Source organism: Alosa sapidissima, chromosome 21 (assembly GCF_018492685.1).
Source record: "Alosa sapidissima isolate fAloSap1 chromosome 21, fAloSap1.pri, whole genome shotgun sequence".
Lineage (NCBI taxonomy): Eukaryota > Metazoa > Chordata > Actinopteri > Clupeiformes > Clupeidae > Alosa > Alosa sapidissima.
This window is the reverse complement of record NC_055977.1, coordinates 17150903-17178840: the sequence shown is the minus strand read 5'-3', so window position 1 is coordinate 17178840 and position 27938 is coordinate 17150903. Positions and strand designations below refer to the sequence as shown.

The 27938-nt window shown below is 43.9% G+C and overlaps 2 protein-coding genes across 3 annotated transcripts; both read left to right on the top strand.

Moving 5' to 3' along the window:
• Positions 1-901: 901 nt before the first annotated feature.
• kpna6 (karyopherin alpha 6 (importin alpha 7)) lies at positions 902-17119 on the top strand. The gene is given in 17 exon segments (XM_042076007.1): positions 902-1025; positions 3984-4117; positions 5695-5790; positions 6389-6492; positions 6849-6942; positions 7414-7545; positions 7870-7997; positions 8249-8348; positions 8821-8916; positions 8918-8985; positions 9352-9432; positions 10151-10169; positions 10171-10275; positions 10771-10800; positions 10802-10899; positions 12306-12484; positions 12731-17119. Coding segments are annotated over 17 exon segments (1656 nt in total). The 5' UTR covers positions 902-1021; the 3' UTR covers positions 12919-17119.
• Positions 12959-27771, top strand: txlna (taxilin alpha). 2 transcript variants are annotated; one of them, XM_042076006.1, is made up of 11 exons: positions 12959-13549; positions 19235-19420; positions 20077-20331; positions 20612-20703; positions 21771-21941; positions 22562-22756; positions 23773-23892; positions 24015-24089; positions 24296-24388; positions 24706-24801; positions 25660-27771. In XM_042076006.1, the coding sequence occupies exons 2-11, from the start codon at positions 19243-19245 to the stop codon at positions 26032-26034; spliced, it is 1650 nt and encodes a 549-aa protein (XP_041931940.1). In that variant the 5' UTR covers positions 12959-13549; positions 19235-19242; the 3' UTR covers positions 26035-27771. The 2 variants fall into 2 exon arrangements, with proteins under 2 accessions (XP_041931940.1, XP_041931938.1); XM_042076004.1 differs by lacking the exon at positions 12959-13549 and adding an exon at positions 18432-18534.
• The last annotated feature ends 167 nt before the right edge of the window (positions 27772-27938 follow it).

Here is a 27938-nt window from a genome sequence, read left to right as displayed (position 1 = left end):
GAGGATTTTAGTGTAGTTTATTTTAATGATAAAGTCATGTCATATTCCATGCTAAACTGCCTATCAGTGGATAAGCAGTATTATCAAACTGTCTGTGTTGAAGAAGCTGAGGAAACACACATAATGAGCAGGCTCTCACTCATGTTGTACAGATTGTCTCATTACATTGTCTCTAGGCCTATTTCCTCCTGGATTTAATGGCAACCCAAACAAATTAACCTAGAAACTCGAGAGTTTTTGTCATTACTCCTTGCATCCTCACAATTATAAAACACTTTCCATTACTTAGGCTATACAGCAAACTTAAACCTATAACTGTACACTCACTCACTGGCCGACAGAACTGCAAAGAAACGGCTAGGCCTAGTTCCCGCATTGGTTACCGATCTGATCTGACATTGACCTTTACGTTGCCCGTTAAAATTTAGCTTTTGAGACCCTATTCAAGCCTTCATGCGCATAAAGAATTGTTGTGCAACATTGCCCCCATGTGTTCATATTAAAGCATTATATTAGCCTATTTCACATGAATTTCACTACTCCTTGACATCTCCGTTTGACTATCACATAGGCCTACAGCTCACCTGACCATTCTCGACTAAACTACATGTTAGCTACTTCTTATGTTGTATTATTCGAGCAAAACCATCCTTACATTATTAAAAGCAATGGACAATTCTTTCAGACTAAGCCTATGAGTGTACCTGATATGCCTAATCAACGTCGATGTTTGGGTTTCCATTGACTCAGTGCCGTCACTTATTGTCATTAACTGTATTTCATCTCTGAATTTTACTGAGTCTTATTAATATAGAATATACTAATCAACTATTTTAAGGGAAGACATGCATGACAGGTTTTAAAAAAGCAAACGTCATTACGCATGTCTCATTGGGGCTGCCGTAGCTCTCCGACATATTGTTTGTGTGAGAGAAGCAAATTCTCGAAGGCAAGGAGATAGAGGGGATTACTTACATTTTATTTATTAGCAAGGGAGAGTTTTTCGCATACATAGGACAGAATGGGTGAGTCCAGATCATTTGTAATACATTCGTTATCTGTTGAATGTACTTAATTGTATGTATTTGGAGATGACAGGGTGTTTACGACTTTTAGGAGTAAAATCTTTATGTTCATGCAGTTAGTTAGCAACTTAGCTTAGCTGATAGCTCTTGTAGCGTTCTAGCCTCTAAGCAACCCACAACGACTATTCAAGGATTGCTAGCTAACAGCTTCGCCTACCCGAGTGGAACGTGTTATTCTTTCAGTTGATAACTATTTTGTTTCACTCACTCACACTTGTTTTCATTTGAATGCTCAGACTTCAGCACTTTGCTAATTAAACAAAGTCACCTAACACCTGGTAGTTTGATAGCAGTATTTAGCTAGCTAGCGACGTCGAGTGTCTTGCTAAACTGCTACGAGTAAGCTAACTTTCAACTACATAGCTAGCTACCCACTACTGTTTCCCCGTTCATAAAGACCTGAATGCGACAACTAAAATTAGTATTCGTAACATCAGAGGCTGTTTTTTATCTGGCAGGTACAGCAGGTAACTGTTGTATTCAGGCATTGTTGTCTAGTCGATAGGTTTTAGTATTAACGGTCTAGTTAATGTTTTCTAAAGCAGCGAAAGAAAGCTAACTCTGACTTGCTAGCTGGAGCTAGCTTGACGTCTACATTCCTGGCTAGGTCAGCAGTCTGCTATTGGGTAATCTCTCTATGGTGACTCCTCAAATCTCTTTTACCCTGCTTATTCATAGTCTCTTCATTTAATATACCACATGTATGGATTTGTACCCCATCTCTTCAGATCATGTAGGTAACGTGAATGAGCGGGCAGTGTTTAACTGACTGGTAACTTGGAGCTGTTAACGTCAACTCTGTAATGTTATATTAGCCTAACGTTGTCATTAGAAGATTGGGACGTAGCTTGCCATGTCTTGGATACTTGTGTTTGCGTTTTCTTACTGCGTTAGCAACATCAAAACGTCAGGAAAGGTGTCGTGTCGTGCTCGACATGTCTCGTGTTTGACAGTCTTGGACTCGCAGCTATATGAAACAAGAGAAATGGAAAGGGCGTCAGTGAACTTGAATGACATCGGGGACACCCAGCCCCTACCATTCATTCTTTCCTGCTGATCTGGCTTCGCTTTGTATGCTGTTTCAAGAAGTCATCAATGACGACTGATGGCCTGATGCATCAAAAAATAACTCCCGGACTCTGTCTGGAAAGAGCCATGAGTAACATCTAGGGCCGACTGAGTGAAAACCAGTCCAGTGTCTTAAGCATCTCTAGTCTATGCAGACTGCAGTGGAGGCTCTGTTCATTACCATTACCATTACATACCCCCCCTGCCGTCCTGCTCAGCATTCCCACTTATTGAGGCCATGTAGTTCATTTAAAATAGCTCTTGTGATGGGGGGGCTGAGCAGCCCACCAGGCTATTTGAGAGAGCCATGTGATGGGTGGAAAGTATAGCTTAGCTGCTGTGACACACTCTCAGATCAGGAGGGAGATTGCTCTGGGATTACTCCTTTTATAAAGTCACTGCAGGGATGGACGTGATTCAGGGTTGGAAGTGCCCCTCTCAGTTTTCCCCAGATGACAATCAGCAACTGTCTCCTTTATGAGAGAAAGCCTAAAATGGTAAAAGAACCTTAAAAGAATGATCGTTTCAGACTGAAACACATGCTCCCCTAACACTTTTGTATGAAGCCTCTACTGGAGAGTAGAGAGGAAAGGGGCCATGTTTATGTTCTGCCTGCCACCCTTTTGCTTCACTTTGTGTATGCTGGTTGTCACACAGGCTGATTTAAGCAGAGCAGGTTCACTTCAAAGTTACTTCCTGCTCCAGGGTATTTCCCCGTCTTAGCCCCTGGTGTTTGTTTTGTTCCCTGGAGCATGGGTTGATGATTGACTATTTGGGATATAGCCTAACCACATACACAACTATTCATCTCATTTTCCATGTGCATGTTGTGTGCCCTCTGCCACACAAGGCAGCATTTCTTAGGATCCTTGTCAAAAGCCCGGCCTCCTTGTCAGATGTTATCTGGAACTTCAGGAATGTGACTGATTTCAGTGTGACGGTCAGGCGCGTGTGACTGTGTGTGGGTGTGCAAGGGTAGTCCTGTTTGTCACGTGTGTGTTCCTTGAATACAGAGTACAAGTCTGTTTCCCCATGTTTGTGTGTATCTCCAGCAGGCCATGGCTTGGAGGGAGTCAGGGTAGCAGTGGAAGCGGGTGAGGCGAGCACATGGCACACGGCACAAACGCTGAGGCCAGGCAGACTGGGCATCAGTTAGTGCAAGCTCGGCGATTAGCTGCCCTGGATAAATCAGACTGGTGCCTGCCAACCAGCCACCCACTGAATGGCTGGGCCATGCATAGTCATACGCTATGAAAGAGACAGGCTGGAATGGAGTAGAGACAGATTGAAATGGGCATTCGACCCAGAATGGCAACTCTTTGTTTTTGTCATTGGACAACCCTGGTCTTATTTAGGCATAAACGTCCCTGGTTGTTGTTTTGGTTTTGGGCACCGGGCTCTCTGTGTTTGTATAAGGACCTTTAAAGTGCTGTGGAGACATTTTTTACAATGACTAGGGAAGTTTTGGCCTGTTGTCAGGGGTTCCCTCTTCACACCAATATGTCCATGAATCAGAATTATTTGCCATCCACAAACCTGGCAGTTCTTCAGGCTTAGGAGGTCTGTTATGTGCAAAGGTTATGACAGCCATAAATGTTGAATATTGCTCCCTATTAGTGTCTTCCTCCTGAGACAGACAGAATGACCTTATGGGCTATGCAGAAACAATTTGGGTGTAATATGGAATAGATTATCACTTTAAGAAGCTGTTACGGTGGTGGTGTTGTTTTCATCCACTGACCCGCTGTTGTTTAGAACTTAATTTTCCACAAAGGGCGTAGTTCTCATTCGTTTACACCCCCTTTTCATCCCTGCTCTTCTGTCCCACAGAGACGGCAGCGAGTCCTGCGAAGGATAACTACAGGATGAACCGCTACAAGAACAAAGCCTTGAACCTGGAGGAGATGCGGCGTCGCCGGGAGGAGGAGGGCATCCAGCTCAGGAAACAGAAGCGGGAGCTGCAGGTTGGACACTCTGCTGTCTGCTCCACATCCCACACTTATCTACTCCACTGCTTTTTCTACCCCTTCTCCTTTGCATCCTTACCTACCCCCTTCTCCTTTGCATCCTTTCCTACCCCCCTTCTCCCTTGCATCCTTTCCTACCCTTTTTCTTGTCCTACTCCTTTATGTGCCATGATACTCTCCCCACCCCTCCTTCTCTACTTTATTGCCTTAAAGGAATTATCCGGAGTAAAATGCACTTTAGATCAATTTACGGATGATTAGGAGTACATACTTTGAGTTGACATCAAAATCATGTAATTCGGATGTGTTTTGAGAAAGTTCGATTTTACCGTTTTTAGTCAAAACTCGTAGCCTGGAAGTGCTAACGGAAGTCCGGAAAGGTACTGGCTTGATGAAATTCATTCTGGACTCTCTATCCGACCACATAAAGACCTCGGGATACTTCGGTTTGGCTTTAGGGACCCTCTACTCACTACCACGTAAGTGTAATGGTGTTTGGAACTGTAGAAGAGGTATAAAAATAGCGTTTTGTAGCGGCAAAATGACATGCCCTGGTCACTTCCAGGGCTAACGAGTTTTGACTAAAAACGGTAAAATCGAACTTCCTCAAAACACATCCGAATGACATTTTGATGTCAACTCAACGTACTGTATGTACTCCCAATCATCCGTAAATTGATCTAAAGTGCATTTTACTCCGGATAATTCCTTTAAGATTCCCTCAAAGGTTCAAGATTCATTTACTGTTAGACCTCATTATATGTCATTTTCCTACCCCCTTCTCACATCCTCCCTTTCCTACCCCCTTCTCCCTTGCATCCTTTCCTACCCCCTTCTCCCTTGCATCCTTTCCTACCCCCTTCTCCCTTGCATGTGCATCCTTTCCTACCCCCTTCTCCCTTGCATCCTTTCCTACCCCCTTCTCCCTTGCATGTGCATCCTTTCCCACCCCCTTCTCCCATGCATCCTTTCCCACTGCCTTCTCCCATCCTCCCTTTCCTACCCTCTTCTCCCTTGCTTCCTTTCCAATCCCTCTTCCTTGCTCCCTTTCCTACCCCTTTTATTTGCCATTATATTCTTCCCCACCTCTCCTCCTTTACTCTATTGCCTTGAGATTCCCTCGAATACTCAAGGATAAATAACGATGATGGGTTGACCCGACCGTTCATTCTGTCTTCATCTATGACTTTCTCTCATCAGCTCCCACTCCATCTCGGCTTGCTCTGTAGGCTTGGCAGAGTTGTTGTTTGTTCACGTTTGCTGTGCCATGTGGTTTTGTAGGAGTAGTTTCATACATTCCTTTCTTCTCTCTCTCTCTCTCTCTCTCTCTCTCTCTCTCTCTCTCTCTCTCTCTCTCTCTCTCTCTCTCTCTCTCTCTCTCTCTCTCTCTCTCTCTCTCTCTCTCTCTCTCTCTCTCTCTCTCTCTCTCTCTCTCTCTCTCTGCCCCTGTGATCTGGTTTATCCACTGAATTTTCAAAGCCTTTCTGCAGTCTGATATCATGATGTAATTATCTGCATATTTGTGGTGATCTTCTCTAATGAACTCTCTCTCTCTCTCTCTCCTCGTGCTGCAGCTTTTCAAAAGGAGAAACGTGGAGCTGCTGAACGAGGAGGCAGCCACGTTTGAATCTCCCCTCATGGACCCGTTCTTTACATCTGCCTCCACCCCGGTGAGTGGAAGCCTTAGGAATGTCCAAAGCTCCTCTTAGCGATAGTAGTGCAGCGCTTCTTGCTAACTACTGCAAGACGTGGATCCTGTCGGGGAGGGTCCACACCCTCATCTCAGTCTGCCATTCACACAAACAAATGTAATTGGTTGATTGGAAGGCTGAGTCATTTTGAAAGCATCCAAAAGGGATGATGCGACTGGCGGGGCCCACACCCTCTATTCAGAGAAGTGCCATGCACACAAAACAAGTAATCTTCAGGGCACAATGACTGTGTCTGTGAATGATTGTCTATACAATGGAAGCTAACAAAAATTTCAGTTCTGTGAGCTCAGGGCTGTTCCAGAGACTTTCTTTTTATCTCCTCTTCTGGAATTCTAAATGATCGATGGCTAGGATGTAAAGATGAACACATTGAGGAGGTCTGTGAAATTGTCCACAGCATGTTGATCAGATTCACATTAGTTACACAGTGCACACATGCTGTCAACCCAATGCAGCTAAACGCTGAGGCTTGCGTAAGTTCAGCCTGAGGCGTTTCCCTGATGGGGTTTATTGGAATCAGATGTTTTCATCCTGTCTTTCTCTCTCGGTGTCCAGGGATGGAGTCATCACAAGAGACATGGTGGAGATGCTTTTCTCCGACGACCCAGAACTCCAGCTAGCCACAACACAGAAGTTTAGGAAACTACTATCCAAAGGTCAGCCACCAGCCCCTCTCATTTCTTGCACACTCATCACTGGGATTCTGTGTGTCTTGCTTTTAGAGTTTTTAAAAAAGGGTTACTTCTTAGCTAAATTATAGCCAAATAAATATCTTGGCAAATTTCTGTAATGATAGTCTTTCAGTAGGCCTCAAGACACACAGAATAGAATCTTATGCCTTCACACAGAATTTCACCTGATATGCAGCCTTGGCATGAGTTGTGTATGTTGTATGGAGGTATGTGTGTGATTGAGAGTTAAAGTGTGTGTGTGTGTGTGTGTGTGTGTGAGATTAAGAGAGAATGTGTGTGTGTGATGAGACTTCACGTCCTGCATTGTGCATGTTGCCCACAGAGCCCCAATCCACCCATAGATGAGGTCATCAGCACACCTGGGGTAGTGAATAGGTTTGTGGAGTTCCTCCATAAAAGCACCAATTGCACATTACAGGTGAGCTTGCCTCCCACACCCCCCAGAACTCATCCAACCCCCCCCCCCCCCCCACCCCCACCCCACCCCCCTCACCTACAAATGCTGTCAGTGTTGTAAATAAAGTCCTTCTCAATGCCATGGGTGTTATTTATGCTAGACACATGGAAAAAACATGTCCCCTTGACTTTAACATTGTCAATTTTGTATCTGTGGTTTAAAAAGAAACTGCAAACTAGCGCTGTGCAGCCAAATGGGCATCTCTGGTATGCAGCACTTGGAGCAAAGTGACGCCCATGCCCATTGACTTGTTTCACATCTTGCTGTGTATGCTCAGTTGTTTGGGGGGTGAAAAAGGAAAGAAAGAAAAATGTGTATCTTGGATTTCTTCAGTATCTCATTGCTTGTATTGATGTTGTATATGTATGCCATGTGATGGCAAGGAGGTATTTTGACGTGGAGCATTGCTTTTAATTCATTTGTCCCTCGTAGTTTGAGGCGGCCTGGGCTCTCACCAACATCGCATCCGGCACGTCCCACCAGACCAAGGTGGTCATCGAGGCCGGGGCTGTGCCCGTCTTCATCGAGCTCCTCAACTCCGACTTTGAAGACGTCCAGGAACAGGTATCGCCTGTCAGATTAAGCTCCGCTAAGCGCAGCGCCACTATGGCTTTGATCCACAGGGGCCACCCGATCAGTTACTGCCCAACCACAGACTTCAAACGGCTTCCTCCGCCACCCTTTCCCCCCCGTAACACGATGCGTTGGCCCCTGTGATCTGGTTTATCCACTGAATTTTCAAAGCCTTTCTGCAGTCTGATATCATGATGTAATTATCTGCATATTTGTGGTGATCTTCTCTAATGAATCCCTCTCTCCTCTCTCTCTCTCTCTCGCTCTCGCTCTCGCTCTCGCTCTCGCTCTCGCTCTCTCTCCTCCTCCCACAGGGCGGTATGGGCCTTAGGCAACATTGCGGGCGACAGCGCCATGTGCAGAGACTACGTGCTGAACTGCAACATCCTCCCCGCCGTTACTAACGTGAGCACCTACTCGTGTCATCACACTCCCCACCTCACGTTCAGTCAGGCCCTATCAGAGGTGTTCAGTCACACACACACACACAAAAGAATTCATCTCCGACTGGAGTCAGGTCTGTGTCACACCAGCTGTGTAGCTGTCAGATTGAGACAGGTTGTCAGATCTCAGTTACTTGGATGTTATATGACTTGGTGTCTGTGAATGAGTGTGTGTGTGTGTGGGGAGGACATCGTTTTGCAGAAAGTGGTGATAGAACCTTAAGCGTGGCTCTGTGTGTGTTTTTCCTCAGACTGCTGACCAAATCAACCAGGCTGACCATGACCAGGAATGCTGTATGGGCCTTGTCCAACCTCTGCAGAGGCAAAAGCCCGCCGCCTGACTTTGAAAAGGTGCCTGGATAAACCTTTACCTGTCAATGGTTACACTTAAGGATCTAAGATTTTCTAGGATTTTCTTTATGGATTGTTTAACTCTATATTGGCTCCGTCCTTCACTATTTAAGCCAACAATTACTCCACAATTCTACCAAACTCTCTTGTGGAATACATTTTTAGAAGTATATATACTCTTTTGATCCCGTGCGGAAATTTGGTCCCTGCACACACTCAGCACACAGTGAACACACAGTGAGGTGACGCACACTAATCCCGGCGCAGTGAGCTGCCTGCTACAACCGCAGCGCTCGGGGAGCAGTGAGGTGTTAGGTGCCTTGCTCAAGGGCAGTTCAGCTGTTCCTACTGGTCGGGGTTCGAACTGGCAACCCTCCGGTTACAAGTCCTAAGCGCTAACCAGTATTCTATACCTTAGAAGTGACCGCTCTTATGTCCCCTCTCTCATGCTGCGCTGTGTCGCCCCCTGCAGGTGTCCCCGTGTCTGCCCGTGCTGTCACGCCTGCTCTTCAGCAGCGACATTGACCTGCTGGCCGACGCCTGCTGGGCTCTGTCCTATCTTTCGGACGGGCCCCAACGAGAAGATCCAGGCCGTCATCGACTCGGGTGTCTGCCGGAGACTGGTGGAGCTACTCATGTGAGTAAGTAGTAGGCGGTGTGTGTGTGTGTGTCTATGTGTTCTGTGTGTGAACGTGGCACAGAAACATTAAGGGGTATTGGGTGGCACGACAAGATACGGCGCAAAAATAGCTGAAAATAGCTTTATCCTTATTTGCCACCATAGTGGATTTATGGGCAAAGTAGCAGTATTTGCGTGTGGGCTTGAGGTGGGCCTCACCCTTGGGGTAGGCTCTCATGTCATCACAAGTGATAAATCTGAGACTCCTGCATAGGTTGCATACTGTGCATATACGTGATGGACGGTCTGTTGCGCTGGAGGGGGTTAGAGGGTAGAGGGGGGTCACTGTTCTAGCTCATATCCGTTCTGTCTTTTCTGTTGCAGGCACACAGACTACAAAGTGGCCTCACCTGCATTGCGAGCTGTGGGGAACATTGTCACCGGCGATGACATTCAGACTCAGGTGAGACACAGTGGAAGTAGAAGTTTTGTCTATCACCTGCAGCTGTTGGCACTCTTGATTGATCCTCAAGGGGAAATTCAAGAGTCAGTCTTGTTGGCCAGTGAGTTCACGTTTCCCATAACCATGGAAGGAACTGAGGGCTTGTGTTGCTACTCTCTTCTCCCGACGCCTAGTCCTCACTTTAACTCCCGCTCTGCACCCCCGTAAGCACCACAGCTCCTCCGGGATGTTTACGTGAACCCTACCAGCATTCCGTCGTATTGCAAGCAGCTGATTCCTTGTGTACACAAGTTTGTTGCTGCTCGGAGAATTGTAATAGATCCATATCCATAGGATAGAATGAAAACACTCCTCAAAGTGCGTAATCCAAAAAAGTTGCGAAGTAAAAAGTAAACAAAAGACGTTAGGAAAAAAACAGACACGGCGCTACCAGGCTGCCTCTCTCGACGGCGCCGGAACCGGAAAGTAACTCTAATTTTGTGTGATTTCACATTTTATTATGCACTTTTGGGAAATATTTTCTCTTATGGGTTGTGGGTGCATCAAGAGTGGAGTTCCTTCTTAGCCTGGGGCTTATTCCAGCCAGGTATTGGGTTTTGTGACCCAGTTTTTGTTTTCTCAGTAAGTGGTAGATAACTTAGTATTTTTTTTTTTTTTTTTTTTTTTAAATATGGAGAATGACCCTTTTAATTAGGAGTTTGCTCTGGTTCCTTGCAGGTGGGTGCTGAACTGCTCGGCCCCTGCCCTGCCTCCTCCACCTCCTGAGCAGCGCCAAGGAGTCCATCAGGAAGGAGGCCTGCTGGACCATCTCCAACATCACAGCAGGGAACAGGGTTCAGATCCAGGTAAGCTCTTTCCATCGAGCAGGGCACCCCCTCCTCTTTCACTGGTTCTCCTCTGCCCCCTTGCTCCCCATGTTTTTTCTGTAGGGCAGTAAGTAAAACGAGAAGCTTACTGTGCCAGGGCGATAGGATTTTTCTCCCCAGAAGCATAAGAGCGGCTGCAAATATAGAAGAACGTGCCTTGGGTGAAACCGATCTGCTGAATACGTTTTGATTAATATCAAATGAGGTTCAGTAAAGTTAAGATGAGTTGTGCATGACTGCACAGACAAGGCCTGTGTAGTGAAGTATTTATACTGCACACGTGTGAGTGCTATGCAGCTCACCGTGCGAGAGATCTCGGAGGATTACATGTTGCTTAAGGACAGAGGAAATATAATTAGCTCACTTCACCGGCATGTATGGAAGTATGTGGGTGCAGCCTGCAAACCATGTTGATGTGTAAGTAGCCACTCACTACTGTTTTTGTTTTTCTGCTCTTTCCTCTTGTGTCTCTAGACCGTAATAGATGCAAACATCTTCCCCGTGCCTCATCGACATCCTGCAGAAGGCCGAGTTCCGCACCCGGAAGGAGGCGGCCTGGGCCATCACCAACGCCACCTCAGGGGGAACCGCTGACCAGATCAGGTCAGTTTGGAACACAGTCAGGAACCCTGAGTAGTGGGTGGAACCCGAGAATGTGGAATAGAACTAGTGTTTTCGTGGCCAAGTGATTGATGAGGAAGTAGAGCATCATACTATACTAGTGGATGAATATTGCCGCCAAGTCACACTTCACTTACATGTGTCATTCTCAGTCAGAGCTCCATTTCCTAGATGATGTTTTACAACTTTTAAACAGAAGTGTACTCATAATTTGACACTTCGCTAGAATATAGCAGTAGTCTTGCCACAACAAAGTAGATTGGTACAGGTACTTAATTTTCCATTCAATTCATAAGTATTTTTTTTTTAAGATGCTGAAGTTGATATACTACGCACAAGTAAAACAGGTGGTAGCCAAAGATACCCATAAATTGTTAGTTAATTATGTACCCATAAATTGTTAGTTAATTATGTACCCATAAATTGGTTGTTATTAATAGTTTGTTAATGCACCAAGATCACATTGGAAATTCAAGTCACACAGTCCCAAGCGAGTCCTTGAGATTTCTCCCCTGAGTATCTCTTTCCGTCAGATCTTAAAAAGACAGATCAGCCAAACTACTCCCAAAACATAATCGCTTACAGCAGCTTTAATGTTGCCAAAGTCAATCTCATCTGTTCTTAGTTGGCTGGTATGTTTGAGGAGCCTTGCCCAGTGATCCACATGCTCACAGGGGTATGGGACCCAGGGTGGGCTGGGTAAGAGGCTAATCTTGGAGCCGGAACAGTGCGAGAGGCCTGCTGACAGTGAAACGTTTTCCCCGGATCGAGTTACGCCGCCGTGACCTAGCCTCTGCGGAAATGTTTTTGCTCGCTGCGGATTTCCACTCGGTACACTGGCGGTGCTGCAGCTTGGCCCTCGCACACTCCATTATGCGAAACCGCAGAGAATGACTGTCACACTCTTTTAAAAACCATGTTATGTTACCCTATGTACTGAGGGAGGCCTTAGGAAAGTCATTTATGAAATGCACATTTATGCCATAAAAGTTGTCAATGCGTTGGAAATATGGTTTATGGCTGAATCATAGTGCTCATTAAATTGTATTGCGGTCTGAATGTTAAGAGGGTCTTTTGAATAGACAATGAATGCATTGGATCATCTTCTAACCACAGATATGAGCTTGGAAAGAGTATGTTCTGTAAATGTCATAACTGAGTACAATAGCCTCTCTCTCTCTCTCTCTCTCTCTCTCTCTCTCTCTCTCTCTCCTCTCTCTCTCTCTCTCTCTCTCTCTCTCTCTCTCTCTCTCTCTCTCTCTCTCTCTCTCTCTCTCTCTCTCTCTCTCTCTCTCTCTCTCTCTCTCTCATGGTTGACTATTCATATTTCTCACTGTCATAACCAAACACATCCACACTCTAACCCACTCTCCTCTTCTGCTCCTCAGATACCTGGTGAACCTGGGTTGCATTAAGCCCCTCTGTGACCTACTGACGGTGATGGACTCTAAGATCGTGCAGGTGGCCCTGAATGGCTTGGAGAATATCTTGCGGCTGGGGGAGCAGGAAGCCAAGCAAAGCGGCACTGGCATCAACCCCTACTGCGGCCTCATCGAGGAGGCCTATGGTACGTACACTCACACACACACACACACACGCTTACACAAACACGTGGTTTTGACTCCGCAGGCTTAAGGATATTAAACTCTGCATGCACTTTGGATTGTGTGTGTGTGTGTCATGAAGACATTTGAAACAAGTAATCCCTTGTTCAGATTTGTAGATGTTCTGTTGATTTCAGCTGGTTGCTGTGCTCAATATTGTATTGCCCTCACATCCTCTAAGCGTCCACTGAATGCCCTTGTTTCTTCAGGACTGGACAAGATCGAGTTCCTGCAGAGCCATGAGAACCAGGAGATCTACCAGAAGGCCTTCGACCTGATCGAACACTACTTTGGTGTGGAGGAGGAGGACGCCAACCTTGCCCCGCAGGCTGATGAGAACCAACAGCAGTTTCTCTTTGCCCAGCAGGAGGCCCCCATGGAAGGCTTCCAGCTATAACACCCCCCCCCCCCCCCCTTCCTTCTTCACTCTGATCCCCCTTAGATATCCAGCCCTGTTTCCCCTGTGTATTCCCTGATCAATCAGAGCTGTGCGGAACATAGAACCGTGCGGCTGGGCCGAGGGCAGAACCGAAAGAGAACCTAGCAGCGCCCCATTACTATCAGATACACACAGAAGCAAAAGGGGGTATAAACCCTTTGTCCCCCCCCCCCCCTTATGGCTAGGTCAGAGACTTGTTCAGAGGAAGAATATCACTGCTGAAACCAGAAATTCTTTCAAGTTTTATTTAAGGTCTTTTTAGATCAATTTTTAATTTAATTTATGTATTTTTTTTTTTTTTGTGGGCCCGTGCAGTTCGCTTTCAAAGCACATCCCCCCCATTTGGTCAAAGTTTAAAACTGAGGCTGTTACCTGAAAGAGTTCTCAATTATTTTCTAAAAGAAGATGGCGAATGTTGCTTAACACACTGCCCTGTCCCCACAACATTTTTTCCCCCCTTTAAATATATACGATTATTTTCTCTTCTGTCAACAAGCTTTAGCCCCTTTCCCTTTTGTAATTTCAGTTAACCGGATCCATGCTGCTTTCCATATGGATGTGGAATCTCTGGTTTCCACCGAGCTGCAGGGTACAATTCAAAAAAGACTTATCCCAGATTTATTTTTCTTTGGGGGGGGGGGGGGGGGGGGGGGGGGATTTAGGGAAAAGTGTGAACATTTAGTTGCGACTCAAGGTCTCTGATGTACACACACTGTGGGCAAGAAAACTTGGAAATGTTTAGTTGACACAATTATTCTCTCTCTCTCTCGCTCTCCCCTTTTTGCTGAGCGTGAGGTGGGTCTTGAAACGATGCAAATAGGCGGTAAAGACGTTGGCAAGGGGAGGCTTTGTGAAATGGGCGTTAACGAAACGAGGGACATCGTGGTGAAACATAGGAAGGTTTAAGTGAGATGACATCTAGGTTACTAGCTAATCAGGAATGTTGAAACTAGCGCTATGTTGTTCGTGGTGTGCAGTGTTCTAAATAATGACGCATTTGACATATGAAGTGAATTAATTATATAATGCAAGAATAATAACAGAAAAAAAAATAACAATGCAATTCTGAGGGCTAGGACTTTATTTTACCATAGTGACTTTTGTTCCAGATTATTTTGGTTGCTTATTTTAGGCAAGAGTGGTAGGGCGGGGTAGGAAGCTGGGTTAGTTATTATTGCCTTTCACGTAGATGCGTTTTTGGTTTTTGGTTCACCTCCAGTGTTTCCATTTTGTGTTCATTCAAAGCCTAGTGTGTGTATGTATATATATACATATATATATCCCGCGGAGGTCTAGTATTGTAAGAGTTCTTGACTCCGATCGCCCTCAGTTTGTGCATGTTAGGGTTTTGCATGGTGTTGTATTAATCTACCAACGGTCATGGAATGTCCCTTGCCAAACTCTTGGACTAGTATGGAAGTCAAGTATTCTCCTCAAGTCCTGTCCTAGGCTTTCTTGAGATTAATGATTAGTCCCACACCTCCAAATTTGTTTCGATAGTTCAATTGCTGATCCTAACTAATGCAGTTCTTGTTTAATACCGTATAATGATAATGATCTATTATATTTCATTTTGTGTAGGCCTAATCTATGTACTTGTATTCTTTAGCTCTACTGACATCTGAGATTTGGCAAGGAACATGCGTTTTATCATGACAAACCTAACAAAAGCAAAAAAAAAAATTAAATATTTAAAAATTAAAAAAACTTGCACACACCTCATGCACACATGCAGACAAGACCAGCATACACAGCATGCACCACACACAGATGAAGAAAAAACACAGTGGAGGGGAAAATGGCTTCCATAATCTAACCTTTTCAGTCAATATGTGTTGCCTTTTTTCTCTTTGTTTATTTCTATTCCCCACATGCAACTAGTTTCTCTCTCTATATATATTTTTTTTTTTTTTCAATCTCACGTTTGCACTTTTTGTGTTTATGCACTTCACTGTAGTGTCCAGCAGGAAAAAAAAGTTGTCGCTCACGGCAATGCTTTTGGTGGTGTTTTCACTTAAGAGGATGGTCTTAAGGTGTAGGCTTAGTGTGAGAGGCGTGGATTGGACGAAAAAGGAAATGAAAGTCTGCTTACAACGACATTTTCGACTTTTGTAATCTTTGTAGTTCTGTTTAAACCTTAAAAGCTAAACAAAAGCGCATCCTCTGTGTTTACCTCTTGAAAACAAAAAGATGTGAGAAAACTGTGACTTGCGTTGTTGTAATTCATATTAACTTAGTATGGAAGCATTTTTTTCCTCTACCTCTATGCCACACGGACTGGTGTGGGGATTAGGGATGGGGAGGGGGGCTTTTGATGGGATGGGCAAAGCCAGTGGCTGTCCAGTTGTTGTGTGACGTTGACTTTGACATGAGCTGTGAATGGAAAAGTTGGCTGTACCCTTGCGTTCACATCCGAAGCTGGTAGCGTCGGGTCCGTGGAGATGAGATTTTCCTGGTGAAAGCCAAGCTGGCGAGCTGCTTCATGTTGACTTTGTAGATTAGACTAGTCCGCAAGACACTGTTGTACTACATTTATTCTAAAGAGAAGTCTACTTTTGAACTCTAGAAGCTGAAGCTTTCAACGAAATATCCTGAAACGTCATATCTTGCGCACAAATTACAGCTTGCAGCTAAGCTTCATGCATCTTGTTTTGGAGTGGTCAGAGAGTCTGTCTTGCTCTTTACACTTGACTCTTAGCAATTTACTGCTGAGTGAATGAGTTTTTAGAACATGATTGGTTATAATAGACAAAGATAAGTCTTTTCCGATTGATCAGGTTTTGGCTTTCATAAGAAAAATGGGTCTCCACCAACCCTGGTTACATTGTACATCAGAGATAGACAAGAATAGACCACCTCCCGCTTCACATCGCTTCAGATGGGGAGTTTGGCTAATATCAGTACAACGTTGGTCCCTCATTTCATATGTCCCTGGGTCCCAAAGACCTGGGTTAACTTTAAAAAAAAATCAAGTGGATCAATAAAGAAGAATTTATGAAAGGAAAAAAAAAATACTCAAAGAATTTAACTAATTAAAAATGCACTCCTATTCACTAAAGTGCCAATCCGACCAACTAAGACTGCAGGTTGAAATGTATCTTGTCTTTAGTTTATTTTTATTTTTTTACTTGAATGTGCACAGCTTTTTGTGCAAAAACCTTGCTGCTCTATTTCTTACAAATCATTATAAAGTTTCAGTATATGCAGCCGTTTCTTTAAAGAAGGGGCAGCCTTTAGTTTGTGCACCAAATTGATACATTGGTAAAGAGAAAAAGAATAATAGAACAACTTGAAAAGGACTATGTTTTCTGTTGTACTCTTATTGTTTACTCTTTAGTCAGATGCAGATGCAAAGGAAATGCTGTGTTTTTTCCTGTCTATTTTTGTGTGAATTGTGCAGAGAATCTAGTCACAATAGAGGAGGTTTTCAGAATCGCCATTCATCTGCTCTAATTACAACTATATGAATCAAACCACTTAGGGGCATTAGGAGGAATCGTGGTATTGTCAATCCTCTCTCGCAGTTGAGGTCACCTTTGAAGAAACTTTCATATTTGCACAGATGGGCCAATAAGTTATTACTAGCCAGCAGTAAAGGAAATGGCAAGGTTATACTTTTCATTGCCTTCAAGGAGCCGCTGTTTGTAGTGATGGTCCTGTGTGTTGGCTCCTTCAGGGGCTTACGAGGGGACTGTGAAGACTCTATCTATATTTTGTAGACTGACCTCCATCCATTTTTTTAAAACTTAGCACAAGCGACAATAAAGCCCTCCTTATCGACGACCTGGATCTGTTGAAGCTATTTCTGTGGAATCAGCTTTTAGAAATGAGTGTTCCTACGAACTGTCAAAGAAGCAACCGCAAGCTGCAATAACCATGTCCCAAACCCAACATTACCCAGGGATAAAGACCTCCGCTATAGGCTTCTGCAGTTTTTACTCACAGTGGCAGATGCCACCATGACATTTTCGCAAAAAAGATCGGAGCTTTTAAACTATCAAAACTGAAATATTTGAAATAAATCAAGTGGGACTTGGTGTATAACATTGATGCCACTGCAGAGAAAATGGTTTACCTGCTCCTGCATCAACAATGACTTCTGAGAAGTGCAAAAAAAAAAAAAAAAAGATTTAAAAAAAATTAGCCACACATTGGTATAGTAAAGACAAATTGGGTCTTTCTGGTCTTCCGTCCTGGATCTTGTAAATGTGTAAATCTCTTCCAAATCTCAATCCAGTGTTTACAACAGTTGTTATTTTTGTGAAATGTTTTCATACACCCTACTCTGACTTTCCCCTCTTCCCTTGGTGGATGATGTACTTTAGTCCTGTATTTTTTCTCCTCTCTTGAAATGTATTTATATTTAATTTGGGTGTGGAGGGGAGGGTGGGCAGACGATAATTTTCTTTGGCTGTTACCCATCTTACACTGCGACTGACTTGACTTAACCGACCGTATGAATGAGTGACGAAACTGATAACACATATACTGAACATGTCACACAAACATGAAAAAAAAAAAAACGATGTATATTTAACAATATTGAACAAATGTTTAAAGCAGTTTTAAAAAGGTTTTGTCCAGGAAACGAATACTGTACAAAATTAAATAAAAACAAAAATGCTGTTGCAATCAGTCTTGTAGTGTTTATTTGAACAGGGTGTGGTTTGATTCATTGATGTAGGCTATCAGTAAACTTGTTTGACAAAAGAAAAGCTTCCCTGAACCAGATATAGGAAATGGTAACATGCACACTAATATAATGAGTGTGTAGATTGAAGAGTTTATGCTCAATATCTTGTCTTAACAGTGGATTTATCAATGACTGAGAATGTTTGTCACTGCTTGTAAAAAATGCCACTGTCAGTCTTGCATAAACTGACAACCCCAGGGTCATAGAGAGGTTCGGGCAATGTAAGAAGGGTAAGACGATTGCATTGTTTGTATCCTCTTCAGCCAGGCCTACATCTTTCACATCACTAAAACAGGCATAGCATCAGTCTTGCACATTACTGACCTTTATAGGCCTACACCCAGCTAAAAGTAGGGGCTTTCAACCAGTGGACTGCGGCCAACAACAGGTGGTCTGTGAGGGCATTTACCGGTAGTCCCTGACCATGAATTTATTATTTAGTTTCTATGGTAATCACTATTCATTTATATGTATCCAATGGTGGTCCTGAAGTTGCTTTCTTCGTCAGAATGGTGGTTCTTGGGTCACGGTTAGTTGAAACCCCATGCTCTAAAAGGAAGTTTTATAGTGTGGAATTTAGGCTGGGGTCAAGCATCTATTCTATTCTATCTATTATGGAAAGGATCCATCTAATTATTGTTTTTGAGAGGGCTTAAAGGTATCTTTAATCATAAAACACATGTAATCAAATGTGTACAAACTGCAGACACTAAAAACATCATCTCCCATAGAGCAACATCGTTTTTATGGCGTAAGTAACTTCCGTCGTAGCCGTCCAATCAAAGTTTTTTCGGTCTCTGGTATTTCCTGTGTCAGTTGGCAAGAAGGAAAGGCAGCATCGGTTGGTTAAAGTGAATTTGTTCGATCTGGCAGTGATTCTGGTAAACAGTTATCCTTTCTCTTTGGTATAGGCAAGTGAAATATATGTAACGGAACAAGTTATATTAAAGATCTGTAAATGTATTCATGTTCCGCGTGTTTGTGAACGTCACGGTTCCACCTACTCAGTGCCTGTTGCTAGCAAATGCTAGTTGGTTAGCTGATCATCTTGCTTCTGGCTACGCAGGGAAAGCCTTGATTGTGCGTAAGGGACTTTATATTTGAGTAAATATAAGCCTTCGACTTTGCTGTACAACTGACAGGGACAGCAAGTTGTACTTAACCTTACCACCCCCTTGCATCAGGCTTAACAAAGCTTGCTTGTTAGCATACGTATCTACCTTGCTCCGATTTCTTCGGGAATTCTGGCAGCACGTTAGCTGGCCCAGGCTGTTTTTATCATGAGTATTAGACGAGTAAGCATAAGCTGGCCAGTGGTTAGTTAGATTCTGGCTCATGTCACAACATCGTGAGTCTTGTTAGTCGTTGTCCCTGACTATAACGTTACATCCTTTGTGATCAGTGCCTAATATGGATGGGCTCGTGAGGTTTGTTTTTTCAGTAACGTTAACTGTCAGTCTTCAGTAGACATGTAGAACTATACGTAACGTTTGCACGACAACTGTTTATACTGTTGTGCTGACCGAGAAGACTTTTTAGTTTGGTCCGGTGTTGCTATGCTGACGGCCGTTGTTTTTTTAGGCTGAAGGATGAAGAGACAGGACACTGACGAGCAGGAGACAACAGTGGAGAATCCCGCTGGAGCTCCACCCAGCCCAGGGGACACAACAGAAAGTACAGAACCCGCTGAAACTCCCGGGAGTCCACAGGGAGGAGAATCCCAGGCGGCTGAAACTCCACCTCTTGACGCCAGTTCTAATGATGGTTGTAAGTAACCAAGAAACCATAAACAGTACATTATTTGAGTCACGGAGGTATTCGGGTCTATACTGGTCTAAGACCACAGGCACTGACAGCCAGTAATGCACTGTCATAGTGTTTTCCTTGAACGAGTGCAGAAATTAAAACCACTCTGTTGATTGACTGTAAGAACATTGGAAGTTGAGTTATTTGGCTGTGTGTGTTGGGTTATTTCATATGGCGAGCTGGTTTTTCTTCAAGATGGAGTTAGTTGGTCAGCTCTTACTTAAACCAGTCTTTGCAGTTGTATTTAGTTGCAAAATGTAACATGTATGTATAGAACTAGTACACAGATAGTCTTGGTGGGAGGGTTATTAAGGATTAGACATGAGTGTAGTACTTGAATAGCTGGATCGTGAAATGTCTGAATGTTCTTATTCTTATTTCATATTATTTCTTCCATCTTTTGATGTGCATTTGATAGCATTAGACATACACAGTGTACCTAAATGCAATGAGAAATTGGCAAGTTTTGGCAGCTAGCTTTGATGATTGTTACCTAATAATACACTTTTAACACATCTGTAACAAAACAAGTGGTCTCCTTTTGGGGTCCGTGAAAGAAAATGTAAATTAAACCAGTGGTCATTAGTCACATGACTCCTCTATCCTCTTCCTCTCAGTGGCCGAGGCGGGCGCCCTGGCCTCCACCTGCGACATGGCCGAGGAGCTGAGCCGGCAGCTGGAGGACATCCTCAGCACCTACTGCCAGCAGGAAGCCACCGAGGACGCGGCCCTGCCCAACGGCCAGGCGGACGGCCTGGAGGTCAACGGCGTAGCCGACAGCAAGACGGAGGAGGTCAAAGTGAACGGCGGCAGCGGTGGCGTAGAGAAGGACCAGAAGAAGACGCAGGACAAGAAGAAAGTGAAAGGGCTCGGTGAGCTGCAGGGGTAGTGTGGGCATCATGTGCAGGAGAAGAACTCCCCTTAGTGTTGCCAGTGCACGTTCATTCAGTGGGTGGGAGTTGTGTGATGTGCTTGATGCATGGGAAAACTACTACGATAAGAAGCTTGGGAAAAGTACTACCATCAGCATTGCCAGTGATATATGATTCAGTGTTAATAGCCTCAAGCCCTAGAAATGTCACTCCCCAAAGTGTGTAGATCAATTTGCCCTGTCAGTCTGAATACTAATGTGTGTGTGTGTGTGTGCTGCAGGAAAAGAGATAACTCTTCTGATGCAGACTCTGAACACACTGAGCACCCCTGAGGAGAAGCTGGCAGGCCTGTGTAAGAAGTATGCAGAACTGGTGAGTCCAAAAGGCCCTTCTCCCTACAAGGCTCTGACCGTGGCCACCATGACACAAAACAGGCCTGGTGTCGGCCTCTGCTCCCGAGAAGGCAGAAGGCAGGCTGGGGTTTTAGGAATGCATGTCTTCTTTAGCTTGTGTCCTGGATATCATATTCGTGAATTGAGAGACAGGGCGAGTCCTACCTCTGACACAATAACCTATTTGAATTTGAATTGTACTTTTGACTCCACTTCTCTAGAGTCCTCAAAACTCTTTGTTGCCTTGATGAGCATTTAGATCTTTTAGAGGTGTTTTATTTGCTAATGCATGATGAACAAATTCTTCAAAGCCACGTTATATGGAAATTGCATGCAGAAAACCTGAGGGCAAAGCCATGTGTCAAGCATCACAGGGCCGTCAAAGCTGATGGCCTCTGCTTCCCAACGTCCATCCGTGCTTGACAGAGAGGGAGGGTGTGTGTGTGTGTGTGTGTGTGTGTGTGTGTGTCAGACTGCAGTCAGCAGCAGGGAGAAACCTGGCACCGGGTCAGTTCTCTTGTCATGGTATCAGATTTGGCAGGGCTCACTGCAGCAGGAGAAGCTAATGGAGCAGAGCGAAGGGTAGAGGCTCGGGACGGGAGTCCTGCAGAGGTGGCTCAGCTCAGTGGTGTGTGTGGAGAAACAATAACCGGAAAGGGCAGTGCATTCCCAAAACACCCGCTAATTCTGCCACAGACCTCATCGAGCTGGTTAATTACTAAAGTAAACAGGAAGCAAACAAACAAAGGGTTATATTCAGTTCAGATACACAAATGAATTGGCTTTAGCAAATCACATTTTATACTTGATGAAGTGGATTTTATGTGTTGATAAGGCCGTAACTGTTATCACCAGGAAATTCAATATTTAATATTTAGTAAGTAGCTTTTTGTTTTGATTATATTTTGCTGATATCATTAGTGAAACACTATCTGAAAGTTCACTGATGAGCTGTTCACAGATTTAAAACCGTGTGAAGTTAATAGAGGAAATGAGCCTCTTGTCTGTCTTTCCTCTCTGAACCGTTGGCCCTGTTTCGTTTGGCAGCTCGAGGAGCACCGCAGCTCCCAGAAGCAGATGCGCGTGCTGCAGAAGAAGCAGACGCAGCTCATCCAGGAGAAGGACCACCTGCGCAACGAGCACAGCAAAGCAATCCTGGCGCGCAGCAAGCTGGAGAGCCTGTGCCGTGAGCTGCAGAGACACAACCGCACGCTCAAGGTGAGCTCAGGCCTCACAGTTGAACAGCGCGCCACGCAGTAAATCCACATTTTAGTTTTCCCAGTTCACAGAACAGCATCCCTACTCAAAAGGGTCGTTCACACCAGGAATGATAATTGTGAAGATAACTATAACGTTACAAGCATCCACACTGACCAACGACAAGGAAAATCTCCCTTCGTGTTGATGAATGTGATGGCTAAAATTTGAAGGATTCTGATTGGCTGTCAGCTTTTTATCGTTCTCAAAATCGTTCTGAAAGTGATCCCCAAATCACTCCCCATCGTTCTTCATGTTATATTGTTATGTGTAGACGTCGTCATTCACATTAGCTAGGATGATACTTTTTTGTCATTATCGTCATAGTTATCGTTCTTGGGGTGAACAGGCTTTAAAGGTAGGTAGAACCTCCTCAAATTCTAAAATATAGGCCTATTAGAAAGTCTTAAAATGCCTATGAGCATAATTTACGACTTCAGTTCACTACATATTTTGAAAGTGCATACATGTCTCACAGACAGAACATTGCGTATTTTATGACCACATTATAAGCTGGTTGTTCGGCTGTTGAGTTGACTACTGCCGCCGTAACCTTATTATGTTTCCTCTCCCTGTTGCAGGAGAGCGGTGTCCAGCGCGCGCGGGCCGAGGAGGAGATGAGGAAGGAGGTGACGTCCCATTTCCAGGTGACGCTCAACGACATCCAGGCGCAGATGGAGCAGCACAACGAGAACAACGCCACGCTGCGCAAGGAGAACATGGAGCTGGCCGAGAAACTCAAGAAGCTCATCGAGCAGTATGAGCTCAGGGAGGAGGTGAGGGAATGAGTGTGTGTGTGTGTGTGTGTGTGTGTGTGTGTGTGTGTGTGTGTGTGTGTGAGCGCTCAGTGAGGAGGTGAGGGAGGGAGGGAGTGTGTGTGTGAGTATGATGGAGAGCTCAGGGAGGAGGGAGGGAGGGAGTGAGTGAGTGAGTGTGTGTGTGTGAGAGCTATTAGGAATTTGTATAGATTGATCAGTCATCGTTATTTCTGTGGGAGATCTGAGTGTGATTTTGGAGGTGTATCCTCTTGGTTTCGTTTTTAAAACACAAGCTTTCATATGACTTGGAAGGATCTGAACCACAAAGATTTAGTTCTCATGCAAAAACAGGATATGGTTATGGGCAATTCCACGCAAAACTGTCACGTCCATAACGCCAACTAAATGCCATGGTATTGTACTCCCAGGGTTCCTACGCAGTATGGAAAACCTGGAAAAGTATGGAATTTGATTTTAGTAATTTCCAGGTCTGGATAAGTATGGAAAAATGAAACAAGGGTTTGGAGAAATATTTGTGTTTCCAGACTATTGCATTTGCAGTACTAATCACTTCACTCAGGTCATAATGAACCATTCCTACTGTTGTTTAGCTTAACTGTCAGTCCCCATCGTCAAGATACAACTATGATACAACTAAGATACAACTAAAAATGACCAAGCTAAATGGATGAATATTAAGTGTCATTTTTTAATTCACCTCAGTTGTCCATACCTTTGTTTTCACCGAGTTATCCCAAACCAGAAGTGGCCGCAATGTCGAGAATATGGTCAGAAAAATCTATTGAAAATGTGTAGGAACCCTGTACTCCGCTAGCGCATCGTGCCTAACAACGGCCCTTAGCTGTTGTAGAATCAGTGTAACCTACGGCCTCTTGGGGCTTATTGCTTAATTCTACAACCAAGAAGAGTTATGTGTTGGCATTATGGACGTGGCAGTTTTGTGTGGAATTGCCCTTATCATTAATGTAGTATAGCTAATTCAATTAAATCTGTGTGTCTTAATCCTTTTGCAGCATATAGACAAAGTGTTCAAGCACAAAGACCTACAACAACAGCTGGTAGACGCTAAACTCCGCCAGGCCCAGGAGTTACTTAACGACTCAGAGGATCGCCACAAGAAGGAAAAAGAGTTTGTACGTTTTAAATTTCTTACCATATATCTATAGATGTCATGTGTCGTTACATTGTAATGTGTGTGTCTGAAAGAGCATCTGTCTCATTAGCTGGTTGCATTGCTTGGCTTTCTTCTCCTCAGCTCCTGAAAGAGGCCATGGAGTCTCAGAGAATGTACGAGCTGATGAAGCAGCAGGAGGAGCACTTAAGGGAGCAGGTAAGCCCCCTGCACTTACGTTAAGGAGTTAAGGAGCTAGAGAAGTACATGGGGAATAATGGATATTTTGTTTCTTAGCTTGTTAAGCATTGACTTAAGTTACTTTTGTCCATGACTAAAAAAATGTCTTCTTGCAAAGTTATTAATTTCCCCCTCGAATGTGAATGTGATTTGTAATATTTTGCATGTGCACTCTCCCTTTACAGTTGTCATTATACACAGAGAAGTTTGCAGAATTTCAAAATACGCTTTCCAAGAGCAATGAGGTGTTCACAACTTTCAAACAGGAAATGGAGAAGGTAATTGCCCTCCTGTAAGGTGTGAGTGAGTGGAAAAAGGGAGCAGGCCTTATGACAACTGGTTACAGACGTCCTAACTTATCAGTAGGGTGTTTATTCAAGGTGTGCTGGAATGTAAAAGAAAAGTAAGAAAACAAAACGCTATTGATCCCGCCATATGTATTGCAAAATGTGATAATAATATGTTCTGCATCGTTTCTTTGGGGATCAATAAAGTAATACATCTGGTAATCTGTTATACATGACACCGCTTACTCAGCAACGCGAGCCACGAGTGGTCATTAAGCTGTGGTTTAATCTGTCCACCTTGGCCGCAGATGACAAAGAAGATTAAGAAGCTGGAGAAGGAGACGACGATGTACAGGTCACGCTGGGAGAGCAGCAACAAAGCCCTGCTGGTGATGGCAGAGGAGGTGAGCGGCCGTTTGAATGTCATGAGGGCGCTGGGCTGTCCCGAGGGAGGAAGTGCGCTGCCACTGTCAGCGGCAGCTTCCTGAGAGAAACAGAAGGGGAATGGGTGCATCAGTGATCAAACTAGAAAGGCATGCCAAAGCCATAATGAGCTCATATGCCAGTGTTTCTCAAGCTTTTTCAGACCAAGGAACACTGAACCAATAAAAATTTAAAAAAAAAAAAAAAAAAAAAAACCTCATAGACCAACTAACTTAAAAAAAACAAAACAATAGGACTACTTCAGCAGTATATTACACAATACCCGCTGAAGCATTTTTTGATAACTTTTTGCACCTTGCTTATTGGGTCAGAGGATTCATATGATTTTCTTCTAAATAATCTGGTCTTGATAGTTTGATGCTAGTTATGTTTCTAGTAAACTAATGGTATTCCAGTTTTAAAAATGCTTAAGCAGTGTCGCTGTTGGCTTGTTGGAATTCTGTCAGGACTATTAAACAGACAATTCAAATAATACTGGATTTACATGCGAGTTAGTTCAATATTGCAAACACCTCATCTAAATGATATTTTACCACTTCTGCTCGTGGACCACTACAGGGATAGCCTGCGTACCACACTTTTAGGAACACTGCCATATGTGCTATGAAGTTTGTTTGTCAGTGTAGTATATTTTATATTTATTATATATTTATTTACTTATTGATGTATTTATTGATGGTAACGAATATTATGTAGTGTGGTAATAATAGTGTCACTGGCTATGAAAATATTTGAAAAGGTCATAGAAAATCTATGGGCTATATTGTAGTGGCCGTGTATGCTGACGACCGAGGTCCTGTCCTGTGTGTCCATTGTAGAAAACGCTGCAGGATAAGGAGCTGGAGGGCCTGCAGCAGAAGGTGCAGCGGCTGGAGAAGCTGTGCCGGGCGCTGCAGATCGAGCGCAACGAGCTCAGCAAGAAGATCCAAGATGGCAGCAACCCACCAGAGGCCTCCGGAGGAGGAGGAGGAGGAGGAGGAGAGAGAGGAGGAGGAGACGCAGATAGAGGAGTTGGTGAGGAGCAGGAGGCCACAGACTCTGAGGAGGGCAGCTCCTCCTCTCTCCCTGTCCCCGATGCCGCCCAGCCAGAGACTGCGGCCGCCGCTGGCTCCTGCTCCGCTGCGTGCCACTGCGTGCCCGAGCTGGTGGCCGAGGCGCAGAGGGAGGTGTGCGTGCTCGCGGCCCAGGATTGAGGGCCCTCCAGAGGCAGAGGCCCAGAGCCTCTTCTCCTTCACCCCCTCCCCTCTCTCTCTCTCTCTCTCTCTCTCTCTCTTCCCCACCCATCCACCACTACCATTACCTCCCTACACCAGCTGTCCAGCTTTAGGTTTCGCTCCGCCGCCGCCACCGCAGCCGCAAGTGTGGTCATGTCTGTGTGGCGGTCTCCTCTCCGCTCGAAGAGTTGGCCGTCGTCAGGGAAGATTGTGCCTTTCGAGATGGTTCTTACTCTGCGCCTTTCTCACTTTTTGTTTATTTGACGTGTTTGCATTTATTAGCCTGTTTCTTTTTTTTATTTGTTTGTTTTTTTTTCTCTCCCAAGTCCATTCCATTTGGACAATAAGCACTGCACCCCTGAAAGTGAGCTCACTATCGAGCGTTTTGAACAGGCACAGAAAAGTCGCCGCTGCTTGAAAATGCTAAACCTTTATTGAAGAAGACGGAGCTGAAATGATCTTGTGCGTACAAACCTGTGTGAGTGGGTGTGTGTGTTTGTGTATAGGGGTGTGGACATGTACTCTTGCTTGCACTGCTGCATCTGTCTGGATTATATTTACCATTGAGAAACTAAAGTGGATGTTTAAGAGCACCTATGAAAGTCTTTGAATGTGACGGCAGTGGATCAAGTGCAAAGACTTCATCTTGGGTTTAGTTTCAGTCTTAAGTTAGTAAAGTTAAGTCTTTCGCCTTAATGTATATCTTCACTCCATATTTTAAATGATACGTTGTTCCTAATATAAAAATATTTCAGAATTATTACAGGAAGGTGTAGTTTTCCCCTCTTCCAGATCGTTTATGTAACTAAGTCTTTCTGCATAGTCAAAATGGCAGTATTTGTAATACCACTAAGTTGACTTTGAATTGGTTTATTAAATATTTTGAGTTTATATATTGACTATATTGAGTTTATATATTGTCTTAGGTGATCCTTATATGGCATTTTGCTTCTCATTCATTCCATTGTATTACTGACAAACATTTCACTTGAATGTGATCATGACCACTGAAAAATATAAGACCAGTTCTATCTTTCGATACATGAATCGTTTGATCTTCATATAGCATACAGATACTATAATCTTTTGAATTGAATCAGGTAAATAAAGTGACAACAGATCATTCCTATGCAATACCAGCCTCTGGTCTGTTCAGATGCCTTTTGTTTGGTTTCTGTTTGAGTACCACCGCAAGACTTTATCACCCTCCTATGAGAGAAGGAATGTATAATTTCACCTCTTATATTCAGCACATGCTGATATTGCGCTCAAAGATTGTTTTCCTTTCCTTTTAACTTTTTTTTTTTTGCTTTTGATAAAAAATATTCCCCTCTTGTCTATTTTAAGTCTACCTTTTTACTGTCCCTAATGTCATCAAAGAAACTGTTTTACCATCTACTGTTTTGTCCAGTGGTAAGATAACTGTAGCATGGGGTTATTGTCCAGTTTATATTTAAGTCTTCCATTTGACTCCATGTATTGTGGACAGATAACTGAGCTCTGATTTCTGAGAACCAGTTAAGTGCAACAAAAAGCAAACTTCATTTTTGCTAGATTTCTTTCATGGCAAAAGATTTTTATTTTCATTCCTTTGCACTACTGTTGGAACCTACTGCATTGAATAGGTACCAAAGATGTCATGGCTCCTTTATTTGTTTTTGTTTTTTTTTGTGACCTGTACAAATAATTTGCAAATTAAAGATATTCAGAAAAGTATTGTGGGTTCATGAATATTTCTGTGAAGAACAAAATAACTAAAAATAACACTGGCAGTTACTTGCATTTTCCCTGTTATTGTAATATGTCTCAGTCAGAAGGAGAGGCCTTTGCTGAAGTCTTAAGTTGATCTGATTTTTCATAACACGCAGGGCAGGGGAAACCTG